The following is a 26,968-nucleotide window of genomic DNA, read 5'->3' as shown; positions in this document are numbered from 1 at the left end:
AGTGATTGACAGCCGGCTCTCATAGACAGCAGCTGGACAGCAGACCTCAGATCAGCTCTTACTGCTTGTATTCCTCCGGTCTGTGAAATATTGCAGATGCCATTAGGAGCACCGGAGGACACCAGAGGCACATGATTTTTTTCAGGTTTCCTGTTTCAAGATTCAAGATTCAAGCCCTTTATTGTCATTGTGTAGTACAACAAAATTAGATTGTGACAATCCCATAGGTGCTAAAAAAAGATAATTTAATAAAAAAAGAGATAGTGCAATATCAATATAAAAAAATATATAAAAGATAATACAATACAAAATATAAAAATACAATATGTATATTGATGAGATGACAGTTGTGCCAGATTACAGTTTTGCCAGATTATTGCACAAAGTGTCCGTCAGATAATTATATAATTATTTCACAGAGTGATCAGCATGTTATTGCACATATCCGTAACAGTAGATTTACAGTATTTACATTGCAAAAGTGACACAAAACAGTGACCAACGTGTTATTACACATTTACATTGCACCTGTTCATGTACAACTGTCAGGATATAGTGACCATTTTATACAAATAACTTTGTTTTTAATCATATGTGCTCCAATCTCGCCCACTTCAGCTTTAATGTGGTCTCAGGTCAATTTGAAGTTAAACACAATTAAAACAGCAGCTGAAGACATCATGTTCCCCTGCTCCACTAGAGGGAGCCACTGGTTAAAAACAAAGACAGACAAAATAAATAAATTAACACATGGTTCCGAAATAGGCATTAACATAAAATAATAATGATTCGTATTTGATCAGCGCTGCCTAGCTTGACCGTTTGGTCGGAGTTCACGAGTGATTGACAGCCGGCTCTAAGATCAGCTCTTACTGCTTGTTTTCCTCCGGTCTGTGAAATCTTGCAGATGCCGTAAGGAGCACCGGAGGACACAGAGGCACATGATTTTTTTCAGGTTACCTGTTTCATGTACTACTGTCACGATATAGCGACAATTTTAATTTTAATCATATTTGCTCCAATCTCTCCTACTTCAGCTTTAAAGCAAATAATGGCCACAACGATTTTAATTTCATATAGGCAAGCGAATACCTACGTGCTTCATTGATTGACGTGTTTTATTTTGAAAAAATTTGAAGTGGCAGAATATTTTTGGCATCATTGTGCTAAAATTCCATAATAACCTTTCAGCATATTGCAATTCAAGTGTTCTGAGAGAAAACTAGACTCCTGCACCTCCTCATGGCTCCGTTTTCAGGCTTCAAAAAATCATATCATAATCATATTTGCTCCAATATCGCCTACTTCAGCTTTAATGTGGCCTCAAGTCAATTTGAAGTCGTGAAATAAAAATAAATAAAAAAGTATTAAACACAATTATAACCCAGCAGTTGAAGGCATCACGTTCCCCCGCTCCACTAGAGGGAGCCACGTGTTAAAAACAAAGACAGACACATTAGATATAAAGTACCCACGTGGTTCCTCACCGGACCACAGCGTGCTGCTTCCTCCTCATAGCTCCGCCTCCTCGGTTCCATGCCTTGGCGCGTTTCGCCTCTGTGGCTCTCTGGCTGCTCTCTCTCTGCTCCTCCCGGTGGTCTGTGGACTGCCTGACTGACTCTGTAGCGGGTGAACACACAGCCAGGATATGAGTGCTGCGGCTCGGTCCGGTTCTGCCGCCGGCCCGGTGCAGCAGGGACTGAAAGAGGCTCTGATCGAGACGCTGACTGCCATCCTGTCTCCGGTTCAGGAGGTGCGCGCCGCCGCGGAGGAGCAGATCAAAGTGCTGGAAGTGACAGAGGGTGAGTGGTAGAGTTATAGAGGGAGTCATCACCGGGGCTCTCACTCTGTAACGTGGGTCTCTTCAGAGACGAGCACCATGAGGACATATCACTGCTAACTGTCTGTATAAGTAGTCACAGTCACAACGTTAGCTCGCACTGCTAAGGCCATGTTTAACACAAGTTATAGTTAGTGATGTACCGAGTTAAAGCTCATGACAACGGGCTGTCTCTACTGGTAACGTGGTTGCCATGCCTTGCTCCAACTGACGCCAACGGACAAGTCCTAGCTAACTGTGTCACAAGTGTAGTTATGACAGCAACGGCTCTATCTACAGCCGTTAGCCAACCGTTCATTTAACTGTTAAAGAGAGGGGGACAGTTGGTAGCTACAGCAACCGACTCCCACATGTCCCGGATGTTAATGTTAACTAACGTTACTCCCCAAAAACTGAATCTCATTAATTTATTCCACGGTCGCTATGGCAACCATAGCAACCAATGCCCGCGAAGATGTCTCTTCCATCAGGATGCCATGAGAGACAGAGAGGAAGACAAAGAGGACCAACTGTCCCAGAGTACATACATATATATATATATATATATATATATAAAGTTTATACTACTATAAAGTATTCTTACAAAAACACATTTTATCTGACCGTTACTGCAGTAACAAAGAGCCTTCTTGTTCCTCCCAGTCCAAGTTGTGTTGCTTGAGTTAAAGTTAATACTTTCACATGTATACATCCATGTTTTTGTTTTTTTTACATTTTTTGTATTATGCTATTAAAGGGACTGTTTGTAAGAATCAGAAATGCTTGTTAGCAGCGACACCTGTGGCCGTTAAGTCAACGAAAGTCAGCGTCGGGTTCGCGCTTGTGCTCGCTCTACATAGACATGAACGAGCATCGCTCAAAACAGTGAGGCGACACACGTCAGCTAAAACCACAATATCACTCTATATTTCAGCTGCTCGGCAGTAATGTTAGCTGACCAGACGAAGGTCTCTCCATGAATCACTGCTGATACTAGTGTTGGCTTTTCCTGCTTCAGAGAAACGTTATCGTCTCCGACCGCGGCCGGAGGGAACAGGGGAGACACCGGCACCCGGTCAGAGATGATAACGTTTCTCGCTGCAGAGCTCCGTCACTTCACAAGACACGGGAAACCTCTGTTGGTCTGGAGGAGCTGCAGCATTTATTTCTGCACAAACGTCACTAGATATTCTCAGAGCTAAACTAACTCTTCTGCAGTGTGGAGTGTGCGCGCATGAACATGAGGTGGAGCGAGCTGAGTGAAGGCAAGCAGGCAGAGGAGCAGAGGAACAGAGTACAGCAGAGACTCCGGCCCTGGAGACCAAAGCTACGGTCTCTCCCGCGTCCTCCGACCGCTGCCAACACTGTTTAACACACGGGCTTCACTAGATATAACTTTGCGGTTTTGGTGCTTCTGTGTAGTTTGTGTTGGAGTCTGAGTCTGAACAGCGTAACCACACGCGAGCGCGCATATGCGTGCATGGGACACCGACCCGGGTGATTTATACGCGTAAGAAGTTACAAACGGTCCCTTTAAACACAAACGCAGACAAAACCAACAATACACCAACACACAGTGGCAAAAAAGAACGCCAGACTTCGATACCTGACACATGATATACATAACACAACCGAAGAGATGATTGTACACAATCACATTAATATGTCATAGCATCTATACGTGTATGAGGATACGGAGGCGCTCAGTCCGTTACAGTTGATTACAAACGACAATGATGCAATAACAACATTTTAAGAAAAATAAAAAAAAACAAGATAAATAAAAGTCAGTAAATAAATAGCTCGCCTTACGTGACCCAAAAATGTCACTTTGCCAATTTTCAATATTGCAATCTATCAGACCCTTTAGTACAATATTTGTAGGTCTTTTACCAGCATATTTAAAGAAGGATGTCCAAGCCTTAAAGAAATCACCAATTTTACATTTAAATCTGTATGTTAGATATTCCATTGGTATTAGCTCAAATACCAGTTTATGCCACCCGGCAATGGTTTGTGGTGTACCTTCGACCCATATAAGCAATATAATTGCGTGATTTATTAGCACAGCACAAAATGAAACCAGTTAAGTACTCTATTCTCTGGAAGGCAAAAAAAGAGTTGAACAAACAGTTCTATTTTTATTCAGCTGTGACATAATTGGTCTATTTTCTGTTGTAATTTCCATTAAATGGTTTTTAAAGGTCTCAAAATATAGTTGATGGAATTTACAAGCAGCTTGGACATGAACTTGACAATATATCTTATGTAAGCAATTGGTGACAGTTGGTGTATTGAGGAAATAATCCCCATATGTTGATAAAGATCTCATTGGGACAGATGGATACAGTACCTAGTGGCTGTAGCTCACACTCCACTAGACTTCCCATTGTGTTTCCTGCGATCCTCGTGCCCCTGTCTGGTGAAAGGCTAATTGTGCACGCTGTCTGTCGGCTGCACCGCAGCGTCGCAGCGAGGCCGACCCTTTCCGCTGGCCCCTCTCTAAGGCAGACGCTCTGTGGGATTGTCAGCACTAACATTGTCTTCTGGCGCCTGATGTCACTCTCAGTACAAACCCAGTGAGAGAGAGAGAGAGCTGGATCAGAGCTGAGGTTGATCCTGTACTGTATTTATCACAGACACTCTGCATGCCTGTCAGGTTCAAACCAGTGGGCTCTTCTAGCTTTACAGCTCATCGGTTGTTGCATTGTTGGGAAACGCTTCATTTTACAGGTCCGCAAATTCCATGGTAATTAGGTGATAATTAGCAAGTTACGTATTTGAAATTTCTTTGGAATTACTGCCAAATTACTCCCAATATTTACCTCAAAATTGTTCAAAAATAACTTTGTTTGGCTGTCTTTAATTGGGACTTGACTCTGGAATTTTATTATTATTTTATATGTATTATAAACATGATTTAACAATTATATTCCGCTATTTCCCAGTAAGCAGTAATAAATAGCTGGTAATTTATTTAATACATTTCCAGGAAAAGAATACAAAGTTAATTGATATGCTTTATTTTCATGTCTGCTGGTAAATAGATCATAATTAGCAAAAAATTGTCTTTTAAATGTCTTAAAAAACTCCCTGAATCATTACATTAGCTACCAGGCTACATCTGTGTAAACAATAAGTCACACAGTGGTGAGATTTGTGCTGATCAGAAGTGTCTTCTATTAGTTTTGGTTTTCCACCTCTGATGAAGAGCAGCACACAGCCGCTTCTCAAGCCTAAGGGCCCTATTTTAACCATTATATGCTATTTCAGCATATAAATCATAAATCATTATTAAATCATGTTTATAATAAAGTAATTTTCGATAAATTAGGTAAATATTGGGGTAATTTGGCAGTAATTCCAAAGACATTTCAAATAGGTTACTTGCTTATTATCATCTAATCACCATAAAATGTGCGGACCTGTAAAATGAAGTGTTGCCCAATGCTGTTCGCCTTGGAACCAAATTATACCAATGTTGTCAGTTATTGTAGCACACAGGCTCACAACAACATACCTAGACATTTGTCATATTTAGCTCCAGTTAAGAGACTGTTACGTGTTTGTTTGTTCGTTCGTTCTGCCTATATGTGTTTACTTTGCATCACACACAGTGCCTTTTGGTCATCATGTTGCAGCAGCTATTTCATGATCCAGAAGCGGCATCCAGTTTGATTTCTGGATAAAAGGAAAAAACACAGGAAAAAACTCTTTAATGTTGAAGTGAAAACAAATGATCTAAACACAACTTGAACAATAACAACATCTACCACAAAAGAGCAAGCGTAAAACACAAAATAGCTGAAGTCATTTAGTCGAGGCATCTTTGGCAGCAGTTACATTCTTGAGTCTGGAGAGATTTGTGTCATGACTCATGACACTGGAATTTTTAGAGATATGATTGAAAGACAAGTTTTCCTGTTTGTCAGTGTCTTTGGGTGCCTCCACACCTGTAGTTGGAATCATTTGGTCCGAACCAAGGGGGGGAAAATGGTACATTGTTGGATTTTAGTTCTGGTCCGGTTCCTGTTCACACTGCCTTTTTACAAACGATCCAAGGAGAGTAAACATGAAGTTATACAGACCGACAGGTAACTCACTGACCTTTGACATTCTGCATAATCAGGACCCACGTGAGGAAATCTTATTCCGGTGACTGACAGAAGTTTATGCAGCACTTTAACGCTCCCAGATGACTGGTGCGAACGCATTGTCCAAACGTCTGGGCGCGCACATAATCGACGTACTGTGGTATTGCTGTCACACACTTTTTAATGGACTGAGTCGGATACAAGCACAGCAGTTTTAACAACTTTTGACCTATACTTAAAGGAAAATACCTGTGCTGACGTGCTTATATACATGGCCTTAAATACAGATCCTGATCAGATTTCACAATCAGCAGATGGATTTATTAGTAGATTAGCTTTTGAAATCATGCTAAAACCACATATCTGCTATAAAGCTAAAATCTTGTGGTGGGTTTGTTTGCTTTCACGCCGCAAACGAACCGCGCCAGAGTCCGCTTGGTGTGATACACGACCAGTAGGTATCGTGATACACGGACTGTCACTTGTTTAGTCTGCACCAGAGTTCGACTGACAGCTTTCACACCAGCCCAAATGAACCGCTTTAATTCTGTGTTGTGTAGGGCTGACCCAAATGCTTCGAAGCTTTGACCGTTGCCATGGTATTCGACCTCCAATTCACTATTCGAATGCTTCGTTTTTTAGTAATTTTTTATATATATATAACTATGTAATAATAATGAATAAATCCCCAAATAGCTCATGAAATAAGGAATAATCCCGCAACATTATTCATTATTCATATTCAACATGAGTCATTATTAGTTATTCTCAGACGAATATCGCTGTTTGGCACCGCCCCGGGCACTGAAACGAGGGAGATGGAGACAGACAGAAGAACATGTCAGCCTGCCGCGCCGCGCCGCGCTGCAACGTGAAGTTTCGAATACCTTCAAATATTTCTCACTGAAGCTTCAAAGCCGCGAAAATGGTATTCTGGACAGCCCTAGTGATATGATGAGCCTGCTCTTATCGTATAATATATGTTCTGAACTCTCAGATTTTTTACATTCATTGATTAATACATTTTTTTGTCTTTTCCGACATGTTCATGTTGCAGAGTTTGGCGTCCATTTGGCAGAACTCACAGTTGATCCTCAGGGAGCACTCGCAATCCGTCAGGTGAGTGTTAAAAAAAAAAGTAGACATTTGGAGGGCTTTCAGACAGTTATTGATCGTGATCTGCACATGTGTTGTCCTGATTGTGTCCCCGTCTGTGACTAACCTGTTCCTTTCCTCATGGCTGTGTTGTTGTCGTCTGTGTTTGCAGTTAGCATCGGTCATCCTGAAGCAGTATGTGGAGACTCACTGGTGTTCCCAGTCAGAGAAATTCAGACCTCCTGAAACTACAGACCAGGTAAACCATACTTAACTACCTGTAAATACAGTAAATACAGTTTTGCCTGATACTCATACTTGCCAACCCTCCCGATTTTCCCGAGAGACTCACGTTCTTCATTGCCCTCTCCCGGTTTCCTCCCGGGGTCACAATTCTCCGGTATTTCTCCCGATTTAGGACAAATTTTCACACTTTTTTTTTCCTTTTCGTTATCTTAACCTGTTTCTGGAACTGAACAAAGTGTATAATCCCTACAGTTTCGACAAGACAGACGACAGTAGAGCTACACCAACTGTCGTTTCTCGGGAGAAGAGAGCAGTCTACACTCAGGACACAGCGCAGTTTGAGCTCATGTTTAAGCCTTGCTCACCACAGTGTGCAGCGCCCAAAGTTGGGCGTTACTCACTGCACTCAGTGAGTGAGAGAAGGAGAGGGAAATGGAGAGTACTAAGAGAAAGAAATAGTCAAGCAGGAGCAAAAATAAATAAAAACGGATGTGCCAGAGATTTAAATGGCAAGTTCACACCAGAGGGGTGAATTATTTAGTTTTCTTTCCTGGGAGTTAAAGGTAAAATCAAAAGTTTAACATAAAAATGTTGTTGCAGTGTACCCAAATCTTTCTGGGGGTGGATCCCCAGACCCACGTTGGTTTTGAAATCCTCCCTTTTTTTTTATGGTCTGAAGGTTGGCAAGTTATGCTGCTACTGGCAGAAGATTTTTTTTTTTTCGAAAGTATTCTTCTTGCGCACAATTTTAATTTGACCTCCGAGGGCTTTTTTGAGCTGATGTTGTCAAACTCCTGTCATCCCCCCTCAAGGCCAAAGCCGCCATCAGGGAGCTGCTGCCAAGCGGTCTGCGGGAGGCGATCAGCAAAGTCCGCTCCAGCGTCGCGTACGCCGTGTCGGCCATCGCCCACTGGGACTGGCCCGAGGCCTGGCCGCAACTGTTCACCCTGCTGATGGAGATGCTGGTCAGCGGGGACGTCAATGCTGTGCACGGGGCCATGAGGGTCCTCACAGGTATGTAATACGATGCACATAAACACTACGCTAAAGCTGGACATGTACACCCTTTAAAACATGATGCATAACGCCCTTAAAAAAGGACCTAGATTTTTATAAGGAGATTTAGAGCATTCATGAGAATATAAGTTACTTTTTCCAAGGGCAGAGGCAGTTTATTTAACATTAATAAAGTTTTTAGCAATATCATCAGTGCCAAAAGATGAGTTTTTGAACCATTTTGTACTCCATGCTGGATCTGATCTTATCAGATTCTGATGTGTTTATAAAATATTTAAATGGAAAAGTATAAAAGAGCAATGGTATTGGGTATCAACCAAGACCTCATGTTTAGGTATCAGGAGAGAACACTTGGGATCATTGCTTCCTCGTTATTCAATACATTGAGTTTTAAAAATAACATGCGTCACTGCTGGGTGTTACTGTAGATAAGAAACACCAAACTGTCATGTCTACCATCAGATTGCTTTTGCCAACCTGCCCTATTTGTCTATTTTTCAATAGAAGTAAACACTTGTGGTAGAAATCCTCCCCTTGAAAAACAATAACCAGAGAGTAACCATGCATATTTGTATGTGACAACCTGTTTGTCTGTTGTGTCCAGAGTTTACTCGGGAGGTGACTGATACACAGATGCCGCTGGTGGCTCCAGTCATCTTACCTGAAATGTACAAGATCTTCACCATGGCCGAGGTATGGCTGCATCTCTTATCTCTACTGGTCAACAAGAGGGTTACAGTGTACTTCTGCACACCACAATGTTTCATTGTTTTAAAACACAGTTGAATTATTCTTCAGTTGTTTTTTTGAGCTTTTTATTTTATTCTGGATCCACACATTTGGTCATCCACCAGTGGGAACTGTCCTATGTTACTGATAATATCCCTATTTGTTCTGCACTGTGTTTGTCTGATATGAAGTTTTAAATGTTCCTTCACTGTTTTACAGGTTTACAGTATTCGTACCCGATCCAGAGCAGTGGAGATATTCACCACCTGTGCCAACCTCATCTGTGCTATTGAAGAGCTTGAGAAGGTGAGACAGTCACAACAAGACGTGATGATTTTATCACATGAAAAATCACATAATAGATTTAGTTTGAATTAATTATATAATTGAACATTTTTATTTTTGATTAAACCTCTTTTGACATGGAAAAAGTTTCATCTTATCGAGTTGCAGTTTCAGAGATTTTTTGACCGGCCGATCAGTTTCAGATATAGCCGATAGTCAAATTTACATGCAATCACTGCATTGTGGTTCACGTTGCGCGCACAGCGGCACAGACGGTATCCGACTATTGTTGCAGCCACACACACACAGTGTTGCCAACTTGCTGACTTTCTCGCTAGATTTATTGACTTTTCAGACCCTCTTAGCGAATTTTTTTTTTAAAAAGCGACTTATTCAGGCTATCGGGGAAAAGGCAAGAAATATATTCATATATTTATTATATTGTAATTCATTCGCGGTGATCGGCGCTTCGGCCAACGTCACTCCCTCTCCTCTTGCTCCTGAGCGGTAGGTGTGGGGCAGGCAGGAGGACGCTGCTCGCCGCGGGAGTGGAAGTTAATATAATATAATACATACACCTTTTCATTCTTCTAAATAGGTTTATATAAATAAATACATAGTTTTAGATACGTTTTGACTCTTCATAATAGGCCTACATACACAGTATAGAATATTTTCCATTTAAGAAAAGTAAAAAAAATGTTTGTGTATGCTCTCAATTATAGTTCTTCAAAAGAAAAGAAATTAGTATTGGCAGGCACTGAATCCGAATTGGCCCAAAAAAAAATTGCAATCGTTGCATCTCTGAGATCATTTTTCTGAGGGACTGTTTGGAGATTTATTTAAATCAGTGTTTGTGAAATTGTCCTCATGTTGTGTCACATTTATATTTGTACTTTTTACAGAATGGAAGTGGCATGCACGTATAACCTGTCAATACCGTGTTTGTAATGTAACTGTACCTCCTCTGTGTGTGTGTGTGTGTGTAGGGTGCAGCCAAAGCGTTGATCTTCCCCGTGGTGCAGCAGTTCACAGAAGCGTTTGTGCACGCTCTGCAGATGCCTGATGGACTCTCGTCTGATAGCGGTCTCAAGATGGAAGTCCTCAAGGTCAGACCAAAGAGTCATCGAGCAGTAGCTTAGCGTAACCTTCAAATGTCTCAACAATGTTTTTTGTTTAAGCAGTAAATCATTTTGCAGTTAGAGTCACAAATGATGGTGTTTGTCCTTTTTTTAAGGGTGATCATGACATGCAGTAGTTTGTGAGTCACATTATATTTATTCTCTCAAGAAAAACAAGATAAGAGAAGTGGTTTGTAATTATGTTTCTTTTTCATCCTCTCCCCCAGGCAGTAACAGCGTTAGTGAAGAACTTCCCCAAACCCATGGTGTCCTCCATGCAGCAGATATTACCCATTGTGTGGAATACACTGACTGAAAGTGCTGCTTTATATCCTTCACAATGCCAAACTGCGTATTAGCTAATACTTTCTTGCTGGACTAAACTACTGCTGTCTGTGTTATCAAAGTATTGCTTAGACCAGTGAGTGAAACCAGCTTCCATTTGAGGTGAAAAAAACATGATATATAACCAGAGGTTTTACTTCCTTTTGGACACTTGTGAGACTGGAGTTTGTGGCCTTTTGATTGCAGAATATCCTCTCTGACCTACTAATCAGCCTCTCTGCTTACTCAGCAAGATCAAAACACTTTCATGTTGAGAAAAACACAGAAACTAGAACTGAAATGAATCTTGTGTACGTCGCTCATCCGATTTTTTCCGACTGAGTGAACCAAATAATAATAATAATGAAAAGATCCTGTGAGATGAGCACTAACAAAACATGACAACTAAAAGCTAAGGAGACTGAAAGTGTTTTTGTAGGCGAGTATTCCTTAACCATACGTTCACTTATGTGAGAACAGAAGTCAACTACACGGAGGAAGTGGATGACCCCGTAGACTCGGATGGTGAGCAGAATGCCTTCACTGCTAACATGTAACATTGGTTTGAGAGTTTGCAGCATTTGAAACAACTTTTCAATCGTCTGTCTGTTGTGTTTTTTTATTGGCTCATTTTTGCAGGCGAGGTTTTGGGTTTCGAGAATCTGGTGTTCAGCATCTTTGAGTTTGTCCACACGCTGCTGGAGAACAACAAGTTTAAGAGCACAGTGAAGAAAGCCCTGCCCGAACTCATCTACTACGTCATCCTGTACATGCAGATCACCGAGGACCAGGTGAGGAGGAATGACCTTAAAGGGAAAATTTGACACCTTTTATGTGGTAGGGATGGGTTATGATTTTTCGAATAGTCGTTAAATTAAAAAAAATTGACTAGTTTATGTGACTATTTGTCCTGTCTTCAAAAATATATTTTTTCCCTTGTTTTAACCGTCGCAGGCGCTGGTAGTAACGTTACTAACAGTAAAACGTGTGTGGCACGTTCAGCTCGCCTCTTTTCTCTCAGCGCAGAAACAAAATAAAACTCACCAAAACCATCATGGTTTGTCGTTCCACTGGCCTCTTCCACTGTTCAAACAATATGGTCGAAATAATCTCTTAATCCATAGCGTTAGATGGGAAAATGTGCCGACGCTACATGTCGTTTTCCCCCACTGTGTGTCTCTCCACGGACCAGCTGGTGTGGTGGGATGGGGGTGGTTGGAGTGGTATGCTGCGATTTTCGAAAAATAATCGACTAATTCACCTGTGATTTTCGAATACTATTTTTGCTTGGAATGCACATCCCTATTATGTGGATGTCCAGTCAGTGCTGATGGCACATGTAGTCCACTGAAGAAATAAATTCCCCAGTGTGTGGTGCTAGATTGACAGAGAAAGCTGATCTCTCCTGCTGTGGAGCCGTGCCGGCTGTTACTGCATTTACCAGGATGCATAGCGTGCAAACTTTTTTCTACGCTTGCTAAATAAACAAAATAAACTCACACAATGTCAATGAAGGAAATATTCTTAGACCTAAACATAAAAATATAACTGTACACCTGAATTCATGTTTCTCTCTTACACCGAACTAAGACAGGCTTAATTGCCTTGTTAATCATAAAATCATTCAAACTGGACAGAAAATAAATAAAACCCACCAAACACATCTTGTTTAGTCTTTCCACTGTTCCACCAACCAACAACTCTGGTTTTGGCAAAATAAATCCTCAATTCACCGAGTTAGATGTGAAAATATGCCACTTCTACACACTGTTTTCCCGGCTGTATCTCTCTGCCTTGTGGCTGCCCGTGGAGCAGGTGCCCCGCCGCAGCAGCTCATTGGCGACTCTCACTCCTTCTTCGGAGGCAGACCATTACATTTGCTAAATACAGTGACAAAATTTGCCACAAAATCGCCCTACTGGGCTTAGTTGTCTTTTCCAGTTTATCTTCAAGACCCTGAAGAAGGAAACTTTCATCACACCACACAACAGCACACCATTGTGTCAATGCTCATTTTCATTTGAACAATAACGTTTTTGAGCAGCATTGTGCCCCACAGCTACCAAAGCTGGAGTAGCACTCTGCAGTTCTTCCATACACCACGTACGCCACTGTCACGTCACTGGTATACGGAAGAACAACAGCTGGAAAACTGCAGCTTTCTCGGTCAATATAGCACGCACCGAGGAATTTATTGCTTCAATCGACCACATTTGCCATCAACACTGATTGGACATCCACATAAAAAGTGGCCAATTTCTCTATTAACACATGAGGTTGAAATGGCCGTTGAGTGGGTGGTTGCATGGATGGAAGTATGAGCTGTATAAATAGTGTTTGTTTTCTTGTTTTTTTTTGTCAGATCAAAGTGTGGACAGCGAACCCCCAGCAGTTTGTAGAGGACGAGGATGATGACACCTTCTCCTACTCTGTCAGGATCTCTGCTCAGGACCTGCTGCTGGTGAGATAAAAACAAACCTACCTCTCTCATTGTAAATTCACAACAAATCTGTGTAGAAGAATGTGATGGCCAAAGTGTGACATTTTAAAGCACAAATTAAAATAACACCACTACGGCTTGTGCTTTCTTCTTCTTTTTGGGTGAAATCCCGTCTTGTGTAACTGTATAGCTGAGAGTTTCCTTAAAATCACATTTAGCATAAAAGGAACCCGTTTGTTTCTATCTGTCAGTCACTGACTATGTTTACATGCACAAAATATTCAGTTTTTTGCCCTTATTCTGAAAAAAATGCTAATGAAAATGAATATTCCTCTAATATTCCTGTTTAAATGCTGCTGTGCATACTCAGATTAACGTATCCGGTGGCAGACTTGTTCGACTGTGTGAACACAGGCTCCCCCTTTTATTCCTTCAACCGCATTCTTGAAATGGTTGCCGTTGCGATATTTGCACATATCCAAAAACCTGTCGATATCCAAGTCTTTCACAATGTTTAATGATAGGTGTGTTTCTCCTTCCGACCAGAAATGTGGGTTTTTCTTTTAGGCGTGCATCTCTGCAAACTGTCGGCTAGTTGGTTTGAGTACAACGCACAGAGCTGGCCGTAAACGGGCAAGAGGCCGTGTTTGCAAGCCGCCGTAAAAACCCCAACTGAGACGCATTTTCTGAATATACTGTAAACATGTCCAAATAATGCTCCTAATACCACAATAATATCGGCATATCCCACATGTCTCCATTCGGAATAAGGCCTAATTCAGAATATCCAAACAGAATATGCTGTTTACACGACCCGTATCAAATTCAGAATAATAGTAGAATATTAATGTGCATGTAAACGTATGTTAAACAAGGTCCAGTTACAGTCTGGTCTGATAATGCTCACTGTTACTTTCTACACATTGTCTCGGAGAAATATGCCTTCTTGCTCTCCTTTTTCCTCTCCTACAAACACTCGAGGCATCTGTTGCCCTAGTAGTCTTTGAAAACGACTTATGAACAGTGATTTTTCTACGCAGTGTTGAATCGTAGAAACGCTGAGCAAGGCGGTCACATGTAAAAACAGGGGTCATAAATGTCCAGCCTTTATAAGTTTGCAGTGGTTTCATAGCTCATCGGCTCACTTTGCGGGCCTCTGAAGAGTGTGTATAATGATGGTAACCTTTGACCTCTGCTTGCAGGCCGTGGCTGCAGAGTTTCAGAATGAGAGCGCAGCAGCGCTGGCGGCGGCAGCAACCAGACACCTCCAGGAGGCAGAGCAGGCCAAAAACAGTGGCAACGAGCACTGGTGAGGAGAGGCTCTGCACTAACACTTCCCTGACTCTCTCTCTGACTACATCTCAGTGTCTGGTCTTAAACCGTTGCCAAATTTGAGCCACATTCCTGCTGTTATTTCACCTGCGCTTTAAAGTCAGAAATTTGATTTATTTGTATTTTTTTAACCAGGTGGAAGATCCATGAGGCCTGCATGTTGGCCCTCGGCTCTGTCAAGACCATCATCACAGAGAACGTGAAAAACGGTCGTATCCAGTTTGACATGCATGGTTTCCTGGCCAGCGTTATCCTCGCTGATCTCAACTTGCCAGGTGAGTCCTAAACTGACAGTTGGAAGTGATCAACTACACGGCACAAAGAACCCTAACATCTGTCTACCACAGAGCTTTCTGGTGATCTGTATTGGTTTTTCCTCTGTACGTGCCTCAATTCCTCATACAGAACACATTGCTACAAAACATGTATTTATTGAACAAAAATGAGACCATATTAGTTTGTTTGTCTCTCTTACTCGTCTTCTCTCTTGTTTTTCTTTCTCCTTGACCAGCGGCGTCTCCGTTCCTCCTCGGCCGGGCTCTGTGGGCGGCCAGTCGCTTCACGGCAGCCATGTCTCCTGAGCTCATCCAGCAGTTCCTCCAGGCCACCGTCAGCGGCCTCCACGACAGCCAGCCGCCCTCCGTCCGCATCTCCGCGGTCAGGGCCATCTGGGGGTGAGCGAGCTGTGTTTTTTAACTGTGCCGACACACAAACACAGAGTTGTTCTGTTATTTTAGTGATCTAACACAGCGGAGCATGAACAACTTTATCTGAAATCCAGAAAACCACAGTACAGCCATCAAGACACCTGGATCTTCTCACTATTCATGCTGAAAGTTTTAAAAACTCAAAAACTATATTAGACACGTTTTTCACGTCGTTTTTTTTACACGCATTAAACAAACGAGATGTAACCTGTTAATTACTGAGCTTTAGAGATGCTGGGAGATGTATTTTCTACTACACTCTACGATGATCATCGTTGCTGATCATAGACATGTTGGGTGGATAGTACTGTCTGTTCATTGCTGCCTACTATCATTCTCCAGGTATTGTGATCAGCTGAAGCTGTCAGAGAGCACCCATGTCCTTCAGCCGTTCCTACCCAGCATCCTCGAGGGACTGGTCCAACTGGCCGCCCAGTTCAGCTCCGAGGTGCTCACCCTGGTCATGGAGACTCTGTGTATCGTCTGCACCGTCGACCCGGCCTTCACCACCAGCGCCGAGAACAAAATCTGCCCCCTCACCATTGCTATTTTCCTTAAATATAACAATGGTACTACTGTAGCTCCTCTAACCAAGTCCTTTATCAGACTTTTACTACTATTACACCCTACTCTACATTTCAACTTCCTTTCTATGTTTTTTTCTTACTTAATTTATCCTTTTGTCTTTTACTAGAGGACACCAGCTTGTCTCTAATACTTTGACATCAGAATCAGTTCCTTTTAGCAAAGTGTAGCAGCTTTTCAGACTTTTCCAGAGAAGACATAGACATGTTAATTTAAGAGACACGTAGATTTGATTTGTCTCTTATCTCTTATCTTATGCCCCGTCTCCTCTCTTCTCCTCAGACCCTGTGGTGGCGTCCCTGGCTCAGGACATCTTTAAGGAGCTGGCACAGATCGAAGGCTGCCAGGGCCCCATGCAGATGCGTCTCATCCCCACGCTGGTCAGCATCATGCAGGCTCCCTCCGACAAGATCCCCACTGGACTTTGTGCTGTAAGTAGATACTGGCACGTTGACATTAATCATCTGAAACTTCGCTTTGTCTATATATGGCACCTCTGGAAGTGTTATGGGACCAAACCCAAATAATCAGTTCTGCTTTGCAATGTAATCATCAGTAGTTTCATGAGATTCATAACAGAATCTGACCACTTGTTCTCCCCCTCCGTCTGCACTACAGACGTCTATCGACATCCTGACCACAGTTGTCCGAAACACCAAACCCCCTCTCTCAGAGATGCTGGTGTGCCAGGCGTTCCCTGTGGTGGCACAGTGCACGTTACGCACCGACGACAACACGATAATGCAGGTAAACCCAACAACGTTTTTGCATTTTGTCCAGACACAAGCTCATTGATATTGATGTAGAATAAATATTGCATTTGAAAACTATAGTATGTGGCAGCACCGATCTCCTCTCATTCTCCTTTTCCTTCTGCGCTTTCATCCCCTCTCCAGAACGGAGGCGAGTGTCTGCGGGCGTACGTCTCTGTTGCCCTCGAGCAGATCGCTCAGTGGAGGGACGAGCAGGGGAACAGCGGCCTCTGGTACGTCATGCAGGTGGTCAACCAGCTGCTGGACCCCCGTACCTCCGAGTTCACGGCCGCCTTCGTGGGCAGGTTGGTGTCTACCCTCATCTCTCGGGCGGGAACCCAGCTCGGGGAACAGCTGGACCAGATCCTCCGAGCGATTCTGAGCAAGATGCAGCAAGCTGAGACTCTGAGCGTCATGCAGGTAGGAGGGGGACACTTCACCAACAGGATGAACCATCAAACCTGTTCCTGATGTGTGTTTGATAACCTAGTCTTTATTCTCTCTCTTTAGTCTCTGATCATGGTGTTTGCCCACCTGGTTCACTCCCAGCTGGATCCTCTGCTGGAGTTCTTGTGCAGTCTGCCCGGCCCGACGGGGAAACCTGCCCTGGAGTTCGTCATGACGGAGTGGATGAGCAGGCAGCACCTCTTCTACGGGCAGTACGAGGGTAAAGTCAGGTCAGACAACATTTTCATTCGTCATTTATATTTACAACATTTTAAAATGTAAACCGATAAAACAATTTGAACCTACAGCCAAAGGTTTGTTTATAAGCTAGTGGTGTGTCGGTTGCTCACTAATGCTAGTGATAATAACACCACTCGCTCTGTCAGTCACATCATGCTCGTCATAGCAATCTACAAATGCTAACCTGAACCACCAAAGCCCCTTTTCCGTACATACAGTATGGGATGCAGGGATTTGCATCTCCATTACAACAGGGCTACCCACTCAAAGGAGCGGCTGTAAAACGGTGGATAAACACATTTCATTCCTTATATTCTTCACAATAAAAGTCCCCCATCATTTTTGCTACTTGTACTGTTCGTCCCTGCAGTATAAGTTCACTTGTTTTTATTAAAGAACAGCCGCTAACAGAGCTCTGCTAATTCGGTAATAAATACATTTCATTTCCTATAAATTCTTCACAATAAAAGTCCCCCCTAATTTTTTTATTTAAACTCTTTTGCTGTGAAGCAGCAAAATCTGGTAATGGAAACGCAAATTGGCGCTGCCCATGGAAAAGCCCCACAATAGAAAAAGGGGCCATTGTTCCATCTATAGGCAAAGAAAGTGAAAACTGTTGCAGTTTTAGCACATTTTCCTTAACATTTATTTTCATCTTAATCATTAAGTAGTTGTTTTATTTGCTACAAAAATGTGTGCACACACTAAATGTGAAAGACAAAACTGCAGTTATTCGTTGTCAAAATTGCAGTTGTGATTATTTTTCTAGCCTGTAGATGGCGACATCAACATGTCTACGTCTACAGCATGCTCCATGAAAAGGGCTTTCTTATGTCAGAATTATGGGGGGGGGCTGTCTACAGTCCAACATCTTTCCAAAACTGACAATCCCTTAATCAACCCACTTGATGCAGTGATTGGCCAGCTGTGTGTGTCGGCACGTCTCTCTGGCTCTCTTTTTTCATTCTTTATTTCTGTCACTTTTGTTGTGTACAAATGAGTGCAACACTATGAATGCCTTGTAAGAGAGACTGGCTGCAAATGTGCACAGTTATGCACCGTCCCCTTTTTATCACAGCTGGTTTTTGACGAGGTTAAACAACACGTACTATACAAACTAGTTTTAAGTCGAAATTAAATGAAAATGCCCTTTTAACCCTTGTAGGTCACATCCCCGGTCATATTGTGCACCTATTTAAAAACATATACCAAAAAAATTATTGTATTTTTCTTTCTTTTTTTAAATCAAATATTTTTTTCTTCCTGTAAAAAAAAATATACGGTGTGCTTTCGTAAGCTAGTACCAAGCAATTTCAACCAATAATATCATGACATCATCCATCCATCAATCAATCTGCAACCTTTAGTGACGAGGGAGGTGTGTGTGGAGCCACAGTGGTGTAGTTCTGTATGGCGCTACATTCTAAGCCCGCCCACTTCTTAGCGGTCCAATCAAATGCTAAGGATTGATATAAATCCCTTTTGTAACTGTACACCGTTCAAATATTCCGTTTCACCGGGACTTTGATCAGCCGGCATTAATTAATAATAACAGTTCCTGCTTCCTGTACAGCTCTACCTATTTCTATATTTTTTCCCCCCGCGCCTCATATCTCAACCTTTTGTTGTTTTTCTTCCTGCAGCACGGTGGCTCTCTGTAAGCTGCTGCAGCAAGGTCTCAACTCTGACGACAAACGTCTCCAGGACATCGTGGTGAAGGGAGAAGAGATCTACGGCCCTGAAGACGGTATCCGCACACGCTCCAAATCTGCCAAGAGTAAGGCGTCAAATGATCTAGAGACGGTTGAATCTGTACATCACATTACGTCCACACAGCGATATTAGGAGATGTACTGCAGGACAGTACGTGCTGTTATTATATTGAACCCTGTGTCTTCGTGCTCTTCACTGTTTGTTTATCTCTCCTCCACAGATCCAGAGAGGTGGACCAACATTCCTTTGCTAGTGAAAATTTTTAAATTGATCATCAATGAGCTGTCGACCGTAGTGGAGGCAAATGCCAGCAGGGCGAACGCCGCCGACTGGAGTCAAGGTGATAAATCAAATAACACAAATGCTTTCAGTTATGAACTCCAAAACATGGGTGTCGGTGTTACTGGTGTTACACGGTGGTCGGGCACACACCGGTTACATTACGTACCCACCGGAGATTTTGTGTCGAAGCGAAAAGCAAAAGCGCCTATCTGGCAATATTTCAGATTTAAACTCAATGCTATAAGGGAACCATAACGTTAATGAGGTAATCGCCACGAGGAGGACGGAGCGGGCACAGGCGGTGTCCGAGGCAAAGTGGCACCAGGTAGACCCCTGCAGCAAAAGCTGGACTGGAGAGGTCAGACACCCGACGTTAAAGATCAAAGTAAACGCACTACACATATTTGACCGTCATCTATTCTTGTAAAATGTCCTGTGTCATCAGTAACACCGGTGATGTCACAAGTTTATTAACCGGTGGGACATTTTCTTCACCGTCACATCCCTACGCTGGACTTGCTGAAAGATTGCACAGTTGTATTTGTTGCCTGTAAACTAGAGAATAGGACGGCAGACATTTTCAATCACGAGCTGTTGTTTGTAGCAGATTCCAGCGGTATGTGGGAGGAGGAGGAAGACGGCGGGGATGACGATGAGGAGGAGGATGAAGGCGTTGCAGGGCAGCTGCTTTCTGATCTCATCGCTTCCAACAAATACGGTACTAGCATCTCCCCAGTGCCTCAGCTATTTCTGCATCTCGTCCTCAGTTTCCACTTCTGGCTGATACTGTTAGCGTAGAACTTTGTCTTGAGGTCGCTAAGTTTCCCGCTGTGTTCTTGTCTTACAGATGATGATTATTACGAGGATGATGAGGAGGATGATCCAGATGCCTTGAAAGACCCCATATATCAGATTGATCTGCAGGTACACTAACGCTCAACTTCTAGTTCCACATGTCTCATTTCAAATACTGCCAGCCTGGTCAGATTAGACTTTAAGGATGAAGAACGCCATTTGTACAACTACTGTTTAATAATTGTTACTTGATTGTGCGGTGTTATTTTCCAGAACACTGATGTCTGATTATAACTGACCTGCACTGTATCACCTGTCCTCTCTCAGGCTTACCTGACAGACTTCCTGACACAGTTCGCCCAGCAGCCATGTTACAGCATGTTCTCAGGACACCTCAACACCGCCGAGAGAACAACCCTGCAGTCTATAAGCCTCTAGCCCCGCCGTCTGCCGCTCCGACACATCTTCCTCCATCTAAACTCTCTCCTAAACGCCCCGTCAACTTAATGCGCTCACGATGAGTTTACAACCGAGCAAAGAAAAGGGAGGACTGGGACGACGGGCCTGGCAGAGGAAGGACATGGGGTTAAAAGAGATGGACATGCACTTACCCATACCTCCCCTGTTTCTACGTACTCGTGATCGGATGGAGGTCTTTGCGGATGTTACAGCAAGGAGGATGAAGAGGTGAGAGGCCTGCCCAGGTCTGGTCCTGAAGAAGGTCAGAGGACTCACCATTTTAGAGTAATTTCAGACTGGACGAGAGGATCGAATGAGAAGGTCGTGGCTGCGCAGTAGGACAGGTGAACCATGAAATATAAACAGACTATTTTGCCATGTTCTATTTGTAACTTAGCCCGTTATTTTTGTTTCTGTATAAACAGAGTAAAAAATGCAACATGGAAAACACTTCCGAGAGACTTTACATTGATAAAAGGAAAGTCAAATATAACAACCATCCTGATCTTTGGGGGAGGGAGAGAAACATTGGCGGCCTTATACTCCAGAAAAAAAGCGTTGACTGTCTCCGACAGGAAATGAAAAGCTCTTCGACCAGCTGTCATGTCTCTGGGTTCGGTGGGTATTTGGGAAGTTCACACTGTTGCCATTGTGATTCACAGCCTTGTCATTTACTTGTGCACCCATTGAAATTTGGGATGGAAAAGAATTTCTAAATAAAAGTCCCAAAAGGACGACGTTTCCAGATTGATTTCCGGATTCCTCTCTTGTCTCCCCGAGCTGTGAATATGAAATACGCAGGTTCTTTTAATCATTTTTTTTTTTTTGTATTACTGTTTTTACAACAAATGACAGTAATAACATGACAAATAATAAATAAAAATATATAAATAAATAATAATTGTTGTAATATAACTTTGTACACTTTATTCACATTTTTAATGACGTCTGATGTTTAACACTGAAAAATCCATGATATTTCCACTTAGGACATGATCTCTCTTCATGCTGCCTCAGAATGGCATCTTCACGTGCTGCATACATTTTCTTTTTCTACCTATGGAGAAATGAAAACTGAGCAATCAAGGTGTAATTAGCATTTAGAAGCAATATATAAACATTTAATAAATGGTTTGTAACACTTTAATGTAGTCGTAAGCGGATAAAAAAGGACATTTATTAGTGTTTATTATTGTACTGTATTTGTTACCAATTCTAACTTCTATGAAGACATTTTATGTTATTGTGGGAATGCTGATTCAGCATTGTTGTTCCTACTGCCTCTATTGCTGCTGCTGCTGCTACTACTACTACTACTACTACTGCTGCTGTTCCTACCACCTCTACTGCTGCTGCTGCTGCTGCTGCTGCTGCTGCTGCTACTGCTGTTCCACCTGCCTCTACTACTACTACTGATGCTGCTGCTCCTGCTGCTACTACTACTGATGCTGCTGCAACTACTGCTGCTGCTGTTCCTGCTGTTGTTCCTACTGCCTCTACTACTACTACTGCTGTTCCTGCTTTTGTTCCTACTGCCTCTACTACTACTACTACTACTGCTGCTACTACTACTACACTGCTGCTGTTCCTACTGCCTCTACTACTACTACTACTACTGCTGCTACTACTACTACACCGCTGCTGTTCCTACTGCCTCTACTACTGCTACTGCTGATGCTACTAATAATACTGCTGCTGCTGCTCCTGCTCCTTCTGCTACTACTGCTACTTTCCACCCATATACTACTTTCTGTCCAAGTACTTATAATTCTAAAAGTTTATTCCAGCAATATACTACTTTCTGTCTAATGACTTACAGTTTTAAAGGTTTGTTCCACCCAAAAACGACTTTCTGTCTAACGAGTTAATTCATTTCAACTTCCTTTGACAGTATTACAGTTTAGCTTCCTGCTTTTCTAGCAATGTATTTCAGCTCTTACCTTTTTTTTTGGGTCATGCAGTTCAGCTTTCAACTCTGCCAGTTTCACAATTCAGTTCTGTATTTTCAGCAGGAAATGCATTTTCTAGTTAAAATTGTATTTTATTTTGTATATTGTCATTCATTAGCCATATATACAGCAGCCTCCACTTATGGATGCACACAGGAGGAGTTATAGTTGTAGAAAAATACATTAATAAACACTTAAATCTGCTTGCAAGTACATTATAGTGCGTTATTACACGGCTGTGTTGAATACTCAATTCTGATTGGTCAATCACAGTGGTCTTTAATTTCTGTATAACAGACCGTTGCTATGAGCGCAGTTCAGATGCTGGACTCTGGCGGACCGTTTTTGTGTAAAAATATGGATTTCTTCAGTAAGTAGCCGTGTAATAAGCAGGATAATGTACAGCTAGCGGGTCAGTGTCGGGGATTCTTTCACAACAATGACTGGCTCGCTGTACATTATCCCTTACTTATAATAAACCATTTAATAAATGTTTATATTCTGCTTAAAGTGTTCATGTCCTGGTCTGATGTATCCTTTGGACAGATATTAACACTTGCATGATGGAAGCAGTTTTGTTAGTTGAATGATAAAACTGCAGTGAAAGTAATAATCCATAACAATAGAATAATTTGCTGATACTTTTGTTTTATAGTATATATCTGTAGTTACTGATAAAGCTATTTTAAACTTGAACATAATGCTACATTTTAGCATTGGGGTTATAAATCTACCTTAGATGTAAAGGGAACACTTGAAATATCCAGTTAAAGGGTTTGCATGAGTGGAAATAGCCTTAATCTTTTATGGTAACATTTGTTAGCAGAAAGTGGCCAAAATACAAAAAACACATTAACTGCATGATACACTGAATAATGCAATTTACACAAATGTACCCAAAATAAGTTGTAACAGTTTGTACTCAAGGCAGAGCCTCGATGTCTCACTTGAAAATCAAAGGCATTCATTGAATCATTGGTCTTAAAGATCCTGAACGCACCACACAGGTGTTTTCACTTATTCTGCCTAATTAGACCTCTCTTGTTCTTCTTCGGTTGAAGTTTGAGGAGCTGTGCCAAAATAGTATGAGGTCATTAAACTTCATGAACTCATTGAGAATTGTTTTTTACAGAGAACACATTTTGACATGTCACGGTAAGAAAATCACAGGTATAAATAATACAATTAAATGATGGCTGAATTCCATTTAGCTGCTTCAGTTTCAGGGTCCTGATATTGTGCACGCTGCCTCACTGTCATGACTTACAGGCACACTTCGATACAACTGTGTTATCAGTAACATTAAGGGTGTAAGAAAATATTGAAAATATCGAATATCGCGATATGTCTTGTGATACTGTATTGATTATCAAAAATGCAGTATAGATTTTTAATTAACAGTTTACATGCAAAGATTGACTAAGTCGATGCTTTATTTCATTTGTAAAGAGATGCACCCTCTCGGTGTATGTGCCATCTCAAAGTAATGTTGTGATGTTTGATGTTACAACGACTGTGATGAAGGCAAATGCAGATCCCTCTGTTCAGATTGCATGAAAAAGTAGACTTTTTAACCTCAGATTGTATGCATATGGTGCTGTTCTTTTTACTACGACAGTTTTCCTAAAATTAGTTTTAAAAGATTGCAATATATTGCAATATATTGAACCGTAACCCCTGTATCGTGATATGTATGTATCATATCGCCAGATTCTTGCCAATACACAGCCCTAAGTAACACCTATGCTTTTCCTGCTATGATGAGTCAAAATGCCGTTAAAATTGACCTATTTTAAAGGTGTCGCTTACGTATTAGGGCCACATTGAGGAAAAAAAAAATATATATACGATTTTGAGAATAAAGTCATAATATTACGAGAGTAAAGTCATAGGTTTATGAGAATAAAGTCAGAAGTTTATGAGAAAAAAAGTTGTAATATGAGAATAAAGTCATAATATTATAAAATAGTAATTTTCCGTGTTATTTTAGAGGGGAAATAGAGCAGTGTGTGAAAATGAGCGTGGAGCATCTTGCAAAGTTATACTTTAGTATAGGTTTCACAAATAAAGAAATACTTACTCTTTTGGTACATCAGCACAACATTATCATAAGTATCAAGACCTTGAAAAGATTGTGCAAGAAACTACGTTTATTCCAAAGAAAGAACCACAATGGGGGAATTGCCTCTTTTGTAAAAAAAAGGAAATTCCTTTTTTTCTCGTAAAGTTATGACTTTATTCCCGTAATATTACGACTTTTTTTCTTGAAATAGTATGACTTTATTTTCATTAAATTACAACTTTTTTCTCGTAATATTATTACTTTATTCTAGAAATCTCAGACTTTTCCCCCCCTCAATGTATGGACCTCCTGAGTTTTTCATTTTTAGATGCAGGGAGGAACCTTAATATACAGCATGCTACAGATTTTCCACAAGGGGGAGCTGTTAGCTGCCTGCTTCTCTTTGTATGCATCATTAATCCTTAATACAGAGATGGACTGACTCAAAAAAGCCTCAGAAATAGCCTTAAAGCTGATTGGAAGTGTGTTTGTGCGTTTATATTTGACAGTCAAACCTGTAAAAGTCAGGCATATGTTGCCTAACAATATTTTTAATTTTTTTACCTTTAAACAATTTTTTTTTAAAATTTTTTAAACGTATTGTTTTCTTTATGATGTGACCACCACAGGAAGTGCCTTTACACTTCCTCCTCACTGTTCTTCATCAGGCTGCATCATGGTCACATCCAGACTCTTCTGTCTCCATCAGGGAGGGGAGCGCTCTGACCTCTCAAGATGCATTCACTGCTGCTCGGAAACATGAGTGACTCTCTAACCTACAGGCCTGCTAAACTAATAACCACCTCAGTTTTCATTCAAATATACATAACCATTTCAACATCACACCTGAACCTATTTCTCAATATTATTAGATGTATAGTTTGAGAGCCCCCTAGAGTCCCAAAATATAAATAAATCCTTTATAAATTGTTGTAATAGTTTCTTGTTTTAAACATTTTTACAGATCTCGTTATGTTTCCTGCACCTTGGTACCAGAGTTCAGCGGTAGAAGAATTATGCAGATCATTTACTAAAGTAAAAATAATACTACAATAATACTCTGGTACAAGTAAAAGTCCAGTCCAGCCTTCAAAATCTTACTTAAGTGAAAGTACAAAAGTATTAATGGCCAAATGTACTTCAAATATTAAAAGTGCCATACTTTATATATTATATAGAATGACCCCTTTCGTAGTGTTGTTTACTGTGTATTATCACTGATGCATTGCATGTGAGCAGCTTTTTTGATGTAGTTAGTCGAGGCGATTTAAAATAATGTATTCAAAGTCAAAGTATTAAAACAAAACATCAAGGATTAAAAAATACTGGGATAAAGTTACAGTCCAGACTTGTTGGAGGAAGAGGGGAGAGAGTTCATCATTCTGATGTATAAAGCTGTTACCCAGGCTGGTGGAGCAGGCTCTGGTATCTCTTCCCAGATGGCAGGAGACTGAAGAGACTGTTATAATGTTTAATCTGCAAAAACCTCCAAATTTATAAAGACATGTCTGACTGTAACTAAATCCTTTGCAGTGCAGTCTGAATATTTCAACTTGTCTCTAAAATATTTAACATGTTCTAGAAATGAGTGTCTGCATCTTTAAACAAGTCAATGCACTATTTTAATATTTCTGCATACTGGGGTCCCTAAAGTCTTGGAATTACATAAATTGAGTATCACGGTAAAGTTGAGACTCTTGTGGAACCAATGAGCCCAATTTGCCCTATTTCATTGTAGTGAGACCGTTTTTTTAAACTTGACATCAATGTATAAGATGACCTGTGGTGACCTCTAGGATAATCACAGCCTCATGAAACTTTCTGGCCACAAACTAGAGACCTAGAGCATTCAGAGGATGGATGGCTTTCCTATGTAGATTGAAAATAAGATGGTTTCTGAGCAGTTCCCAGAACAGAAGTGCTCGCCATCCAATCGCCGAAAAATACAATTCTTGCAGATATTTCCAAATGTCAAAAGTTTTTGATGCCAAATCACAGCATGACCTTTTCATATGGTGTTCCTCAAGGCCTTTGTGTCTTAATGTGGTATTTTGGAGGGATTGTTGAGAATTTTTTATCAATTCTCGAATGGTAAAATAAAAAAAAAGGTGAAATTTAGCACCAAATCTGTGTAACAAATGGTATCAATCCAAAAAAAATGCTGCAACAACTTATGAAACATTATAGAGCATGGGAAGGACCATCATTTACTTCTATCATAATGTTCTAAGCCCTGATACACTTACACAATTTATTTTAATTAATAATTATTTGTTATTTCTTATTAATAACTATAGAACAACTTGACTCAGTACTGAGCTGCATCTTAATCTTCAGGTTCCCAGCTTTCAGATGACGTACACCACTTGATGTGACATCTACTGTTGACCTTCTATTCAAGATTCAAGATTCAAGCCCTTTATTGTCATCGTGTAATACAACGAAATTAGATTGTGACAATCCCATGGGTGCTAA

At 41.2% G+C, this 26,968-nt stretch overlaps 1 protein-coding gene across 2 annotated transcripts; it reads left to right on the top strand.

Moving 5' to 3' along the window:
- Positions 1 to 1,500: 1,500 nt before the first annotated feature.
- On the top strand, positions 1,501 to 21,233 carry ipo9 (importin 9). 2 transcript variants are annotated; one of them, XM_074642222.1, is made up of 24 exons: positions 1,501 to 1,802; positions 6,971 to 7,032; positions 7,181 to 7,267; positions 8,067 to 8,268; positions 8,876 to 8,964; positions 9,220 to 9,306; positions 10,275 to 10,394; positions 10,634 to 10,734; positions 11,197 to 11,255; positions 11,370 to 11,521; positions 13,093 to 13,191; positions 14,373 to 14,479; positions 14,638 to 14,777; positions 15,014 to 15,176; positions 15,552 to 15,778; positions 16,077 to 16,225; positions 16,413 to 16,541; positions 16,691 to 16,966; positions 17,057 to 17,223; positions 18,877 to 19,010; positions 19,167 to 19,286; positions 19,836 to 19,946; positions 20,076 to 20,152; positions 20,351 to 21,233. In XM_074642222.1, the coding sequence occupies exons 1-24, from the start codon at positions 1,649 to 1,651 to the stop codon at positions 20,459 to 20,461; spliced, it is 3,123 nt and encodes a 1,040-aa protein (XP_074498323.1). In that variant the 5' UTR covers positions 1,501 to 1,648; the 3' UTR covers positions 20,462 to 21,233. The 2 variants fall into 2 exon arrangements, with proteins under 2 accessions (XP_074498323.1, XP_074498313.1); XM_074642212.1 differs by having other exon boundaries at positions 19,833 to 19,946.
- Positions 21,234 to 26,968: the final 5,735 nt, after the last annotated feature.

This window comes from Sebastes fasciatus, chromosome 1, assembly GCF_043250625.1.
Source record: "Sebastes fasciatus isolate fSebFas1 chromosome 1, fSebFas1.pri, whole genome shotgun sequence".
NCBI lineage: Eukaryota > Metazoa > Chordata > Actinopteri > Perciformes > Sebastidae > Sebastes > Sebastes fasciatus.
This window is presented reverse-complemented; position numbering and strand designations above follow the sequence as displayed.